Source organism: Leucoraja erinacea, chromosome 2, assembly GCF_028641065.1.
Source record: "Leucoraja erinacea ecotype New England chromosome 2, Leri_hhj_1, whole genome shotgun sequence".
NCBI lineage: Eukaryota > Metazoa > Chordata > Chondrichthyes > Rajiformes > Rajidae > Leucoraja > Leucoraja erinaceus.
The window spans coordinates 25,449,380-25,464,090 of record NC_073378.1 but is presented as its reverse complement, the minus strand read 5'-3'; the positions used below and the strand labels follow the sequence as shown (position 1 = coordinate 25,464,090).

General features: G+C 47.2%; 1 protein-coding gene across 1 annotated transcript in view; it reads right to left on the bottom strand.

Annotated features, from left to right (window-relative positions):
• LOC129707901 (phosphatase and actin regulator 1-like) overlaps positions 1–14,711 on the bottom strand; it is a 105,568-nt gene that overhangs the window by 6,851 nt on the left and 84,006 nt on the right. Inside the window, 3 exon segments of the mRNA XM_055653351.1 lie at positions 6,248–6,309; positions 9,111–9,166; positions 13,696–13,852. Coding sequence (XP_055509326.1) covers positions 6,248–6,309; positions 9,111–9,166; positions 13,696–13,852 — 275 coding nt within the window.

Genomic DNA, 14,711 nt, shown 5'->3' with positions numbered 1-14,711 from the left:
GTGAACCTTCTCTGTACTCCCTCTATGGCAAGAATGTCTTTCCTCAGATTAGGAGACCAAAACTGTACGCAATACTCCAGGTGTGGTCTCACCAAGACCCTGTACAACTGCAGTAGAACCTCCCTGCTCCTATACTCAAATACTTTTGCTATGAATCCTAACATACCATTTGCTTTCTTCACTGCCTGCTGCACCTGCATGCCTACTTTTAATGACTGGTGTACCATGGCACCCAGGTCTCGTTGCATCTCCCCTTTTCCTAATCGGCCACCATTCAAATAATAGTCTACTTTCCTGTTTTTGCCACCAATGTGGATAACCTCACATTTAGCCTGGACCTAGGGAACAAGTTGAATCACGAGTTAAAATTGGCATGTAGTAAAAGTAACACTGTGGTTGTTATGGGAGATTTCAACATGCAGGTAGACTGGGAAAATCAGGTTGGTACTGGACCCCAAGAAAGGGACTTTGTAGAGTGCCTTTGTGATGGATTCTTTGAGCAGCTTGTATTGGAGCCTACCAGGGAGAAGGCAATTCTGGATTTAGTGTTATGTAATGAACCGGATTTGATAAAGGACCTCGAGGCTAATGAGCCATTAGGAGGCAGTGATCATAACATGGTCAGGTTTAATCTACAATTGGACAGGGAGAAGAGTAGATCGGAGGTGCCAGTGTTGCAGTTGAATAAAGGGGACTATGGGGCCATGAGGGAGGAGCTGGCCAAAGTTGACTGGATAGATACACTAGCAGGGATGACAGTGGAACAACAATGGCTGGTGTTTCTAGGAATAATACAGAAGGTGCAGGATCAGTTCATTCCTAGGAGGAAGAAAGATTCCAAGGGGAGTAAGGGGCGACCGTGGCTGACAAGGGACATCAGGGACAGTATAAAAATTAAAGTGATGAAGTACAACGTAGCAAAGATGAGCGGGAAGCAAGAGGATTGGGTAATGTTTAAAGAACAACAGAAGATAACTGAAAAGACAATACGGGGATAAAAGATGACGTACGAAGGTAAGCTAGCCAAGAATATAAAGCAGGATAGTAAAAGCTTCTTTAGGTATGTGAAGAGGAAACAAATAGTTAAGACCAAAGTTGGACCCTTGAAGACCGAAAAAGGTGAATTTATTATGGGGAACAAGGAAATGGCAGATGAGTTGAACAGTTACTTTGGATCTGTGTTCACTAAGGAGGACACAAACAATCTTCCTGATATACTAGTGGCCAGAGGATCTGGGGTGACGGAGGAACTGAAGGAAATCCACATTAGGCAGGAAATGGTGTTGGATAGACTGATGGGACTGAAGGCTGATAAATCCCCAGGGCCTGATGGTTTGCATCCCAGGGTATTTAAGGAAGTGGCTCTAGAAATCGTGGATGCATTGGTGATCATTTTCCAATGCTCTATAGACTCAGGGTCAGTTCCTGGGGATTGGAGGGTAGCTAATGTTATCCCACTTTTTAAGAAAGCCGGGGGAGAGAAAAAGGGGAATTATAGACCAGTTAGCCTGGACATCGGTGGTGGGGAAGATGCTGGAGTCAATTACAAAAGATAAGATAGCCACACATTAGGATAGCAGTAACAGGATCGGTCCGAGTCAGCATGGATTTACGATGGGGAAATCATGCTTGACTAATCTTCTGTAATTTTTTGAAGATGTAACTAGGAAAATGGACAAGGGGGAAAGCATTTGATAAGGTCCCGCATAGGAGATTAGTGGGCAAAATTAGGGCACATGGTATTGGGGGTAGAGTGCTGACATGGATAGAGAAGTGGTTGGCAGACAGGAAACAAAGAATAGGGATTAACGGGTCCCTTTCAGAATGGCAGGCAGTGACTAGTGGGGTACCGCAAGGCTCGGTGCTGGGACCGCAGCTATTTACAATATACATCAATTATTTGGATGAAGGGATTCAAAGTAGCATTAGCAAATTTGCAGATGACACAAAGCTGGGTGGCAGTGTGAACTGTGAGGAGGATGCTATGAGAATGCAGGGTGACTTGGACAGGTTGCAGTGGGCAGATGCATGGCAGATGACGTTTTATGTGGATAAATGTGAGGTTACCACTTTGGTAGCAAAAACAGGAAGGCAGATTACTATCTAAATGGGAAAAGGGGAAGTACAACGGGATCTGGGGGTCCTTGTTCATCAGTCTATGAAAGTAAGCATGCAAGTAGAGCAGGCAGTGAAGAAAGCAAATGGCATGTTGGCCTTCATAACAAGAGGAATCGAATATAGGTTCAAAGAGGTCCTTCTGCAGTTGTACAGAGCCCTAGTGAGACCGCACCTGGAGTATTGTGTGCAGTTTTGGTCCCCTAATTTGAGGAAGGACATTCTTGCTATTGAGGCAGTGCATAGGTTTACAAGGTTAATTCCCGGGATGGCGGGACTGTCATATGCTGAGAGAATGGAGCGGCTGGGCTTGTACACTCTGGAGTTTAGAAGGATGAGAGGGATATCTCATTGAAACATATAACATTGTTAAAGGCTTGGACACGCTAGAGGCAGGAAACATGTTCCCGATGTTGGGGGAGTCCAGATCCAGGGGCCACAGTTTAAGAATAAGGAGTAAGCCATTTAGAACGGAGACGAGGAAACACTTTTTCTCACAGAGATTTGTGAGTCTGTGGAATTCTCTGCCTCAGAGGGCGGAGGTGGCAGGTTCTCTGGATGCTTTCAACAGAGAGCTTGATAGGGCTCTTAAAAAGAGCGTAGTCAGGGGATATGGGGAGAAGGCAGGAACGGGGTACTGATTGGGGATGATCAGCCATGATCACATTGAATGGTGGTGCTGGCTCGAAGGGCTGAATGGCCTACTCCTGCAACCTATTGTCTATTGTGTTTTAAATATTGTTACCTGCCTGAACTGCTTCCTCCAGCAGCTCATTTCATACACCTATTGTAATCAGTGTGAAAAGGCTGCACCTCAGGTTCCTATTAACTCTTTCCCCTCTCACCTTGAGCCAATGTCCTCTGGTCCGGCGATTCCCCTACTCTGCGTAACAGACTCTGTGCAACTACCCGATTTATTCCCATCATGATCTGTACATGTCAATAAGTTCACCCTTCAGTGCAGCGTAGGTTCACCAGGTTAATTCCCGGGATGGCAGGACTATCATATGCTGAGAGAATGGGGCAGCTGGGCTTGTACACTCTGGAGTTTAGAAGGATGAGAGGGAATCTTATTGAAATATATAAGATTATTAAGGGTTTGGACACGCTAGAGGCAGGAGACATGTTCTCCATGTTGGGGGAGTCCAGAACCAGGAGCCACAGTTTAGGAATAAGGAGTAAGCCATTTAGAACGGAGATGAGGAAACACTTTTTCACACAGAGAGTTGTGAGTCTGTGGAATTCTCTGCCTCAGAGGGTGGTGGAGGCAGGTTCTCTGGATGCTTTCCAGAGCTCTTAAAGATAGTGGAGTCAGGGGATATAGGGAGAAGGCAGGAACAGGATACTGATTGTGGATGATCAGCCATGTTCACATTGAATGGCGGTGCTGCCTCGAAGGGCCGAATGGCCTACTCCTGCACCTATTGTCTATCCACCTGCGCTCCAAGATAGTGTGCAACATGCTAGTAGACAAAAAATGAAACATAATGATGGATTAACTCAGCGGGTCAAGCAGCATCTTATAAAGAAAGCACATCAGCGCCTCTACTTCCTGAGAAGATTACGGAGAGTCAGTATGTCAAGGAGGACTCTCTCGAACCTCTACAGGTGCACAGTAGAGAGCATGCTGACCGGTTGCAAATAAATGCAGAAAGTTGTGACCACTGCCCTGTCCATCATCGGCTCTGACCTCCCCACCATCGAGGGGATCTATCGCAGTCGCTGCCTCAAAAAGGCTGCCAACATCATCAAAGACCAACACCATCCTGGCCACACACTCATCTCTCCGCTGCCATCAGGTAGAAGGTACAGGAGCCTGAAATCTGCAACATCCAGATTCAGGAACAGCTTCTTCCCCACAGCCATCAGGCTATTAAACACAACATCAAACTCTGAACTATAACAGCCTATTGTACTTTATCTGTTATTTTATGTGTACATTTATGGTCTATGCTATATAGACACACTGAACTGTTCTGTATTTATGCTCACAATACTCTGTTGTGCAGCAGCAAGCAAGAATTTCATTGTTCTACCTGGGGTAGATGACAATAAACTCTCTTGACTTGACTTGACTTGAATATGGATAGGTGACGTTTCACAGAGTGCTTATAGCCACTGTATGCCCTCTAGTGTTAGATATTTCCACTTTGGGCAAATAAAGGTTCTGACTGTCATATAACCCGACCCGCTGAGTTACTCCAGCACTCTGTGAAACGTCACCTATCCACGTTCTCCACAGATGCAGCCTGACCCGCTGAGTTAATGGCACCTATCCATGTTCTCCACAGATGCTGCCTGACCCGCTGAGTTACTCCAGCACTCTGTGAAACGTCACCTATCCATGTTCTCCACAGATGCTGCCTGACCCGCTGAGTAACTCCAGCACTCTGTGAAACGTCACCTACCCATGTTCTCCACAGATGCTGCATGGCCTTTTTTTCCACTCAAGATATAAGTGGGCCCTATTTATCACATCCAACAATATTTTGGAATTTGAAATACACTTTTTCTTAGTAGGGGAGGGTTTTTCTTACTAGGGGAGACTCTGAAGAAGGGTTTCGGCCCGAAACGTTGCCTATTTCCTTCGATCCATAGATGCTGCTGCACCCGCTGCGTTTCTCCAGCTTTTTTGTGTACCATCATTCTTGTAAACCTCCTCTGGACCCTCTCCAGAGCCAAGCACATCCTTCCTCAGATATGGGGCCCAAAACCACTCACAAAAGGGGCTGTCCCACTGTGGTGACCTAATTGGCGAGTTTAGAAGAGTTTAGGAGAGTTTGAAAAAGGGACACGTTGAAGACCTCCTTCAACCTCCCTTCGACTATGTTGAAGATTATCTACGACTACCTTTGACTACCTTCGACTACCCTCGATTTCCTATGAATAACGTGCGACCTGCTACGACCTACTTCGACGAAACCTACGAGTAAAATAAGTATCGATTTTTTCCATGGCGACCTTTTTTTACTCGCGGGCATTTTTTTCAGCATGTTGAAAAATACGCCACGGCCTAGCTGAGGCCTCGAGTACGCGGGGACTACTCTCGAGCATGAGTGAGAGTTACAATGACCTCCTAGGACCTGCGAGTATGAGTCGAGGGCAAACTCGCCAGAACTCGAGGATCAGGTCGCCGCAGTGGGACAGGCCCCTAAATGATGAGTTTCCAAGCTACCTGAGCCGCCGACTTCATGCAACAGTTTGTCTCTTGTGGTATTAATAAAACAGCGCTGGCTGGATCTTACTGTGAAGATTAGCAGGTTAATCGTTTATTCATGATCTTCTTTCCTTCTAAAAATAGAGCCCTGTCATTTTCCCAACGACATTTAACGCAACAATATGTCAGCAAAAACACATGGTTGGAAAAGTAAAAGGAAAACTATATGGGCCATGTTAGTTTTTATTGTGACAGGACTGGAGTATACAAACAGTTCTCACCATTGTAGTTTAGTTTAGTCTCATTTATTGTCATAAGTTCATGTGATAGGGGAAGCATTAGGCCATTCGGCCCATCAAGACTACTCCACCATTCGATCATATCTCCCCTCCTTGCTTTGGGAACAGCTACATCCAAGACCGCAAGAAACTGCAGCGAATTGTGGACGCAGCCCAGACCATCACACAAACCAACCTCCCTTCCGTTGACTCCATCTACACCCCACGCTGCCTCGGCAAGGCCAGCAGCATCATCAAGGACCAGTCTCATCCCTGGCCACTCCCTCTTCTCCCCTCTCCCATCGGGCAAGAGGTACAGAAGTGTGAAAACAAACGCACAACTCCAGATTCAGGGACAGTTTCTTCCCAGGCTGTTATCAGGCAACTGAACCATCTTATCACCAACTAGAGAGCGGTCCTGACCTCCCATCTACCTCATTGGAGACGCTAGAACTATCTTTACTGGACTTGACCTTGCACTAAATGTTATTCCCTTTATCCTGTATCTGTACACTGTGGACGGCTCGATTGTAATCATATACAGTCTTTCCGCTGACTTGATAGCACGCAACAGAAGCTTTTCACGTGACAATAATAAATTAAACTAAAGTAAACACTAAACTAATTGTACATTTTCCCCTTACGTTTAAACATCCATTCCCCGCCACTTGATCCAAATCGAATTGTTTCGACTTACCTTCCGCGTCAGTCGTCGTTTTATTTCACGCTTTTCCTCCTCCTCTTCCTGCTCATTCCTTGCTACGGAGACAAATTAGTCAATTGTCTTCATCTGCCAAACAGCAAGGGGGCAGCACCGCGGCGGAGTTGCTGCCTCACCGCGCCAAAGACCCGGGTTCCATCACAACTGCGGGTGCTGTCTGTACGGAGTTTGTACGTTCTCCCCGTGACCTGCCTGGGTTTTCTCCGGGTGCTCCGGTTTCCTCTAACACGCTCCAAAGACGTGCAGGTTTGTAGGTTAATTGGCCTCGGTAACGATTGTAAATTGGTGCGTAGGAGAGTGCTAGTGTACGGGGTGACCGCTGGTATTCTTGCTATTGAGGGAGTGGAGCGGAGGTTCACCAGGTGAATTCCCGCGATGGCGGGACTGTCATATGATGAAAGAATGGATCGACTGGGCTTGTATTCACTGGAAGTTAGGATGAGAGGGGATCTTATTGAAACATATAAAATTCTTAAGGGATTGGACACTCTAGATGCAGGAAAAATGTTCCACATGTTGGGGGAGTCCAGGACCAGGGGCCACACAGTTTAAGAATAAAGGGTAAGCCATTTAGGACTGAGATGAGGAAAAACATTTTTAAGCCAGGGAGTTGTGAATCTGTGGAATTCTCTGCCACGGAAGGCAGTGGAGGCCAATTCACTGGATGTATTCAAGAGAGAGTTGGATTTAGCTCTTAGGGCTAACGGAATCAAGGGATATGGAGAGAAAGCAGGAACGGGGTACTGATTGTGGATGATCAGCCATGATCGTATTGAATGGTGGTGCAGGCTCGAAGGGCCGAATGGCCTACTCCTGCACCTATTGTCTTATGTATCTATGGTCGGCGCGGACTCGGTGGGCCAAAGATCTTGTTTCTGCTCTGAATCTCTAAACTAACTCAACTGAACAATAACTGATTTACAGCAGACACATGAAGTGTGGTTTGAACAGAAATCAAACTGTTCCACCTTTGCAAATGTTGTCATCTTTAGAGTTTACAGTTTAGTTTAGAGTTTACAGGTATAGCGTGGAAACAGGCCCTTCAGCCCACCGAGTCCACACCGACCAGCAATCACTCGTTCACCTAGTTCTATGTTACCCCACGTTCCCGTCCACTCCCTACACACAGCAACGTACAGAAGCCAATTAACCTACGAACCAGCACGTCTTTGGGATGTGTGAGGAATCCGGAACGCCTGGACTAGACCCACCTGCCCACGTTTGGCCCATATCCCACAAACCTGTCCTATCCATGTACCTGTCTAATTGTTTCTTAAATGTTGCGAGAGTACCTGCCTCGACTACCTCCTCCGACAGCTCGTTCCATACACCCACCACCCTTTGTGTAAAAATGTAACCCCTCAGGTTCCTATTAAATCTTTCTCCCCCTCACTTTAAACCTGTGCACTCTGGTTCTCGATTCCCCTTCTCTGGGCAAGAGACCCAAATTATTCCCCTCATGATTTTGTACATCCCTATAGATCACCCCTCATCCTCCTGAGTCCCAGCCTACTCAACCTCCCCCGATAGCTCACACCCTCGAGTTCCGGCAACATCGATCTAAATCTTCTCTGTACCCTTTCCAGCTTGACAACATCTTTCTTATAACATGGTGCCCAAAACTGATCACAATACTCTAAATGCGGCCTCGCCAACATCATATACAACTGCAACATGACCTCCCAATGTCTATACCAGTGGTTCCCAACGTGGGGTGTACGCCCCACAGGGGGGCAATTTGATTTTTAAGGGGGGCAATTGAGCGCGACTGAGGAGGTCTGGGTCCAAATTTTCGATTTTAATTTTTTTGGATTTTCCATCAGGTAAATAGTAAATATGTAAATATGTAGTTTATGTTTCAGATGTTATTTTGAGTAAATCATTTTTTTTGGGTAAAAAAGGTCTTTATTGTGTAGTTATTACATAATCACCGCGCCATCGCCCTTCATGCACGTCGCACGAAGCGCGCGAGGTCATGGGAGAACCTTATTTATTGAATTGGATTTAGAAATGCGATTCAAAGAGCTTTTGCTAAGTTACCCTTATAATATCTATTTCCTCCGTTTTCTCTCAAGGGAAAGCAAGGGGGGGGGGGGGATCAGGATTTTAGAGGTGATTAGGTGGGGCATGGCCAAAAAAAAGGTTGGGAACCACTGGTCTATACTCAATAGACACAAAAAGCTGGAGTAACTCAGCGGGACAGGCAGCATCTCTGGAGAGAAGGAATGGGTGACGTTTCGGGTCGAGACCCTTCTTCCGACCCAGTACTCTGACTGATAAAGGCCAACGTGCCAAAAGCCTTTTTGACCACCCTATCTACCTGTGACTCGACCTTCAGGGAACCATGCACCTGTACTCCTCCCCTCTGTTCTACAACACTCCCCAGAGGCCGACCATTCACTGTGTAGGTCCAGCCCATGTTAGACTTCCCAGAATGTAACATCTCACATTTCATACAAAGCCCATAGTCATAGTCTCTTGTCCAGCATGGAAACACCCTTCAGCCCAACCTGCCCACATCGGCCAACATGCCCCATCCACACTAGTCCCACCTATCCGCATATGACCCATATCGCCCTCAACCTGTCTTATCCGTGCTTCTCAAACGCTGTAATGGTTCCCGCCCCAACCACCTCTCCCAGCAGCTCGTTCCATACGCTCGCCATGTTACGTGAGAGAGGGTAAAGATGAGGGGAAATGTTGCCTCGAGTCCGGGCAACATCCTTGTAAATCCTCCCTGCAACCTTTCCAGCATGACGACATATTTCCTACAACATGGTGCGCGGAGCTGAACACAACACAGTCTTGACGAAGATTACGGAGAGGAAGAAGAACTCACGTTTCAGGATGTTGCGTTGCTCCAGCTCCTCAGCTGTTGGCCTCTGACTCAATCTTCTGTGGAAGAAGCTCAGGGTCAATGTTGGACCTGATACCTCATCGCAGGTTCCCTTACCCCAGCCCTCTCATTATTCCCCATCGATAGACACACGGGAGGAAGTGGGTGCTCAAACCGACCCAGCCGGGACCAAAGAAGTCAATTGTCTTCATAGAAACATAGAAACATAGAAAATAGGTGCAGGAGTAGGCCATTCGGCCCTTCGAGCCTGCACCGCCATTCAATATGATTATGGCTGATCATCCAACTCAGTATCCCGTACCTGCCCTCTCTCCATACCCTCTGATCCCCTTAGCCACAAGGGCCACATCTAACTCCCTCTTAAATATAGCCAATGAACTGGCCTCGACTACCTTCTGTGGCAGAGAGTTCCAGAGATTCACCACTCTCTGTGTGAAAAAAGTTCTTCTCATCTCGGTTTTAAAGGATTTCCCCCTTATCCTTAAGCTGTGACCCCTTGTCCTGGACTTCCCCAACATCGGGAGCAATCTTCCTGCATCTAGCCTGCCCAACCCCTTAAGAATTTTGTAAGTTTCTATTTAAACTGTTCATTTAAGGTGGACACTAAATGCTGGAGTAACTCAGCGGGTCAGGCAGCATCTGTAGAGAACATGGATAGGTGACGTTTCACAGAGTGCTGGAGTAACTCAGCGGGTCAGGCAGCATCTCTGGAGAACATGGATAGGTGACGTTTCACAGAGTGCTGGAGTAACTCAGCGGGTCAGGCAGCATCTGTAGAGAACATGGATAGGTGACGTTTCACAGAGTGCTGGAGTTACTCAGCGGGTCAGGCAGCATCTCTGGAGAACATGGATAGGTGACGTTTCACAGAGTGCTGGAGTATCTCAGCGGGTCAGGCAGCATCTGTGGAGAACATGGATAGGTGACGTTTCACAGAGTGCTGGAGTAACTCAGTGGGTCAGGCAGCATCTCTGGAGAACATGGATATGTGACATTCATAAGTGATAGGAGCAGAATTAGGCCATTCAGCCCACCGTTGACTCCTCCATTCATCAATCTCACAACCCCATTCTCCTGCCTTCTCCTCATAACTACTGACACCCGTACTAATCAAATATCTATCTATCTATCTCTGCCTTAAAAATAGCCACTGACGTTGCCTCCAGTTTTCAGATTTTTCAGTTTACAGTTTAGTTTATTGTGGCCTGTACTGAGGTACAGTGAAAAGATTTTGTTGCGTGCTAACCAGTCAGCAGAAAGACAACACATGATTACAATCGACGCATTCACAGTGTACAGATACATGATAAAGGAATAACGTTTAGTGCAAGGTTAAACCAGCAAAGCCTGACTAAAGATAGTCCAAGGGTCTCAAATGAGGTAGATGGGAAGTCAGGACCACTCTCTAGTTGTGGTAGGATGATTCAGTTGCCTGATAACAGCTGGGAAGAAACTGTCCCTGAATCTGGATGTGTGCATTTTTACACTTCTGTACCTCTTGCCTGATGGGAGAGGGGAGAAGAGGGAGTGAGACTGGTCCATCATAAGTTATAGGAAACTGCCTGTAAAAAGATTCTGTCTGAAAAATGTTCTCACTGTAATAGATTCTGCCTGGGTTTTCTCCGGGTGGCCCATTTCCTCCCACACTCCAAAGACGTGCATGTTTATAGGTTAATTGGCTTAACTAACAACTGTAAATTGTCTCCAGTGTGTAGGATAATGATGAAGTATGACACAAAGCTGGGTGGCAGTGTGAACTGTGAGGAGGATGCTATGAGAATGCAGGGTGACTTAGACAGGTTGGGTGAGTGGGCAGATGCATGGCAGATGAAGTTGAATGTGGATAAATGTGAGGTTATCCACTTTAGTGGCAAAAACAAGAAGGCAGATTACTATCTAAATGGCGTCAAATTGGGAAAAGGGGAAGTACAACGGGATCTGGGTGTGCTTGTTCATCAGTCTATGAAAGTAAGCATGCAGGTACGACAGGTAGTAAAGAAAGCAAATGGCATGTTGGCCTTTATAACAAGAGGAGTCGAGTGTAGGAGCAAAGAGGTCCTTCTGCAGTTGTACAGGGCCCTAGTGAGACCACACCTGGAGTATGATCCCTTCATTATCACCTATTCCACAGCCAACAATGGACCATTGTGGGCTCCACATTTCTTGAGCAATTGGTGCCGGCTCTGATCTGTTCCGCACCTTTTCATACCACCCTCTCTCCTGACTCTCCCCAGTCTGAAGAAGCATCTTGATACGAAACGTTATCTATTCCTTGTCTCCAGAGATGCTGACTGCGGTTGCTGTCTGTACGGAGTTTGTATGTTCTCCCTGTGACTGCATGAGTTTAATAGACAATAGGCAATAGGTGCAGGAGTAGGCCATTCGGCCCTTCGAGCCAGCACCGCCATTCAATCTGATCATGGCTGATCATTCCCAATCAGTACCCCGTTCCTGCCTTCTCCCCATATCCCTTGACCCCGCTATTTTTAAGAGCCCTATCTAGCTCTCTCTTGAAAGCATCCAGAGAATTGGACTCCACCGCCCTCCACCTGAGGCAGAGAATTCCACAGACTCACCCCTCTCTGTGAGAAAAAGTGTTTCCTCTTCTCCGTTCTAAATGGCTTACTCCTTATTCTTAAACTGTGGCCCCTGGTTCTGGACTCCCCCAACATCGGGACCATGTTTCCTGCCTCTAGCATGTCCAAGCCCTTAACAATCTTATGTTTCAATGAGATATCCTCTCATCCTTCTAAACTCCAGTGTATACGAGCCCAGCTGCTCCACTCTCTCAGCATATGACAGTCCCCTCATCCCGGGAATTAACCTTGTAACGCTGCACTCCCTCAATAGCAAGATTTCTCTGAGTGCTCTGGTTTCCTCCCACAATCAAAGGCCCTACAGTTTTAGCGGTAAGAATTGTAAAATGTCCCCAGTGTGTGCAGGGTAGTGTTCGTGTACGGGGTGATCGCTGGTCGACGCGCACTCGAAATGGCGCCAAATTGTCGACTCTGTATTTGGTCAGAGTGGGTTATTGCTATATACTTGTACTGTGTGGTGGGCTCCAGAGTGCTGAGACCGCCGACTCCCAACATCGCGGAGCTGTGGTTGCGGAGCTTCCAGCCGCCGCCGCGCTGACTTTAAACACCGCGGAGCCTGGGATCTCTCGCCGAGATCGCCAGTGTCGGAGCTCCGACCAGCGCGGCCTGTGGACTTGGGGAGCCGCGGTCTCCGGGGAGGAAGTGGCCGTGCCAGATACTCCAGGTCGCTGAGAGAGTTCTCCCGACGCCAGAGCTTCATCATCCGGTAAGTGGGCCTGTAACATCGGGCTGCCGTCGCGGCCACTGTGGAGGCCTCAGTAGGCCCAACCATGGGTGAACAGGGGAAGAGGACTGGACTTTGCTGCCTTCCCTCACAGTGGGAACTAATGTGGGGGGATCTTTGTATGTTTTACGCTAAATTCTTTTTTAATCTGGTGTCTTAATTTTATTGGTGTGCTGCAAGTTATCTCAATTCTCCTGAGAAAGTATCTGTCTGTCTGTCTGTCTGTCTGTCTGTCTGTCTGTCTGTCTGTCTGTCTGTCTGTCTGTATGTCTGTCTGTCTGTCTGTCCATCTATCTATCTCTGGCTCTGGAGAGAGTCCAGAGGAGGTTTACAAGAATGAGCCCAGGAATGAGTGGGTTAACCTATGATGAGCTTTTGACGGCACTGGGCCTGTACTCGCTGGAGTTTAGAAGAATGAAGGGGGGGACCCCATTGAAGTACAGAAAAGGCTCGGATAGAGTGGATGGGGAGAGGATGTTTCCACTAGTGGGAGAGTCCAGGTCACAGCCTCAGAATTAAAGGACGTTCTTTTGGGAAGGAGATGAGGAGAAATGTCTTTAGTCAGAGGGTGGTGAATCTGTGGAATTCTTTTCCACAGAAGGCTGTGGAGGCCAAGTCAGTGGATATTTTTAAGGCAGAGATAGATATTGTAGATTCTTGATCAGTGCGGGTGTCAGAGGTTATGGGGAGAAGGCAGGAGAATGGGGTTAGGACGGAGAGATAGATCAGCCGTGATTGAATGGCGGAGTAGACTTGTTCAGCTGTATAGCCAAATTCTATTCCTATCACGCATTAACTAACAAATTCACAGTGCCCTCCATAATGCTTGGGACAAAGACCCATCATTATTTATTTGCCTCTGTGCTTCACAATTTGAGATTTGTAATAGACAAAAAATCACATGTGGTTAAAGTGCACATTGTCAGATTTTATTAAAGGCCATTTTGGTATATTTTAGTTTCAAATAAATGAATGAATGAACGAATAGGTTTATTGGCCAAGTATTCACATACTTGGCCAATAAATTTGTCTTGGTGCTCCGCCCACAAGTGACAACATGACATATAGTGACAGTTAGTAATGACACATAAAACATTAAACACTAATAATAAAACATTATTGATTAAACATGTGAATTAAATAAAATACCAGAGCAAAAGGAGGCTACATGATGGGTCTTTGTCTCAAATATTATGGGGGGCGCTTCTCCGAAACCACGAGTCAGCCAGATTGGCATGTTACCGACCTGGTCAGCTTTGTTCCGATCTGCTGCCGCATTTCCAGCCGCTCCTCGTCGGTCTGCATGGGAATGATATTCTTGTCCTCCAGATCACGCTTGGAGGGCCTGTTGCTGAGTTTAATTGCCAGAGAGTCTTTCCGGCAAACCTTTAGTGCCAACGAGCCTGGAGGAAAAAAATGGAAACATATAAGATTACTAAGGGTTTGGACACGCTGGAGGCAGGTAACACGTTCCCCATGTTGGGGGAGTCCGGAAACAGGGGCCACACACAGTTTAAGAATAAGGGGTAAGCCATTTAGAACGGAGGCGAGGAGACACTTTTTTCACCCAGAGAGTTATGAAACTGTGGAATTCTCTGCCTCAGAGGGCGGTGGAGGCCGGTTCGCTCGATACTTTTAAGAGAGAGCTAGATAGGGCTCTTGAAGATAGCGAAGTCAGGGGATATGGGTAGAAGGCAGGAACAGGGTACTGATTGGGGATGATCAGCCATGATCACATTGAATGGCGGTGCTGGCGCGAAGGGCCAAATGGCCTCCTCCTGCACCAATTGTCTATTGAAAAAGTGAGGAGCAACGACAAAGCCAACGCCACAGGAGATCCTACTTCCCTCAGGCTGTCAATCTGTACGACTGCTCCCCTTTCTGTTGAGCCCGGGTCTCTGGCGCTGTAAGGCAGCAACTCTACCGCTGCTACCATAAAGTCTATGGAGCTATGAGGCAGCAGCTCTATCAACTGCGCCACCATGCTGCCCCGTGGAAAAATTTCCTTCGGCCCCGGTTCGATCCTGACGACGGGTCCTGTCTGTACGGAGTTTGAATGTTCTCCCCGTGACTGCGTTGGTCTTCTCCAGGTGCTCCTCTACACTCCCTCTTCTCCCCTCTCCCATCAGGCAAAAGGTTTAGAAGTGTGAAAACGCACACCTCCAGATTCACGGACAGTCGTCGGGCAACTGAATCATTCAACCACAACCAGAGAGCAGTCCTGAACTACGATCTACCTCATTGGAGACCTTCGGACTATCC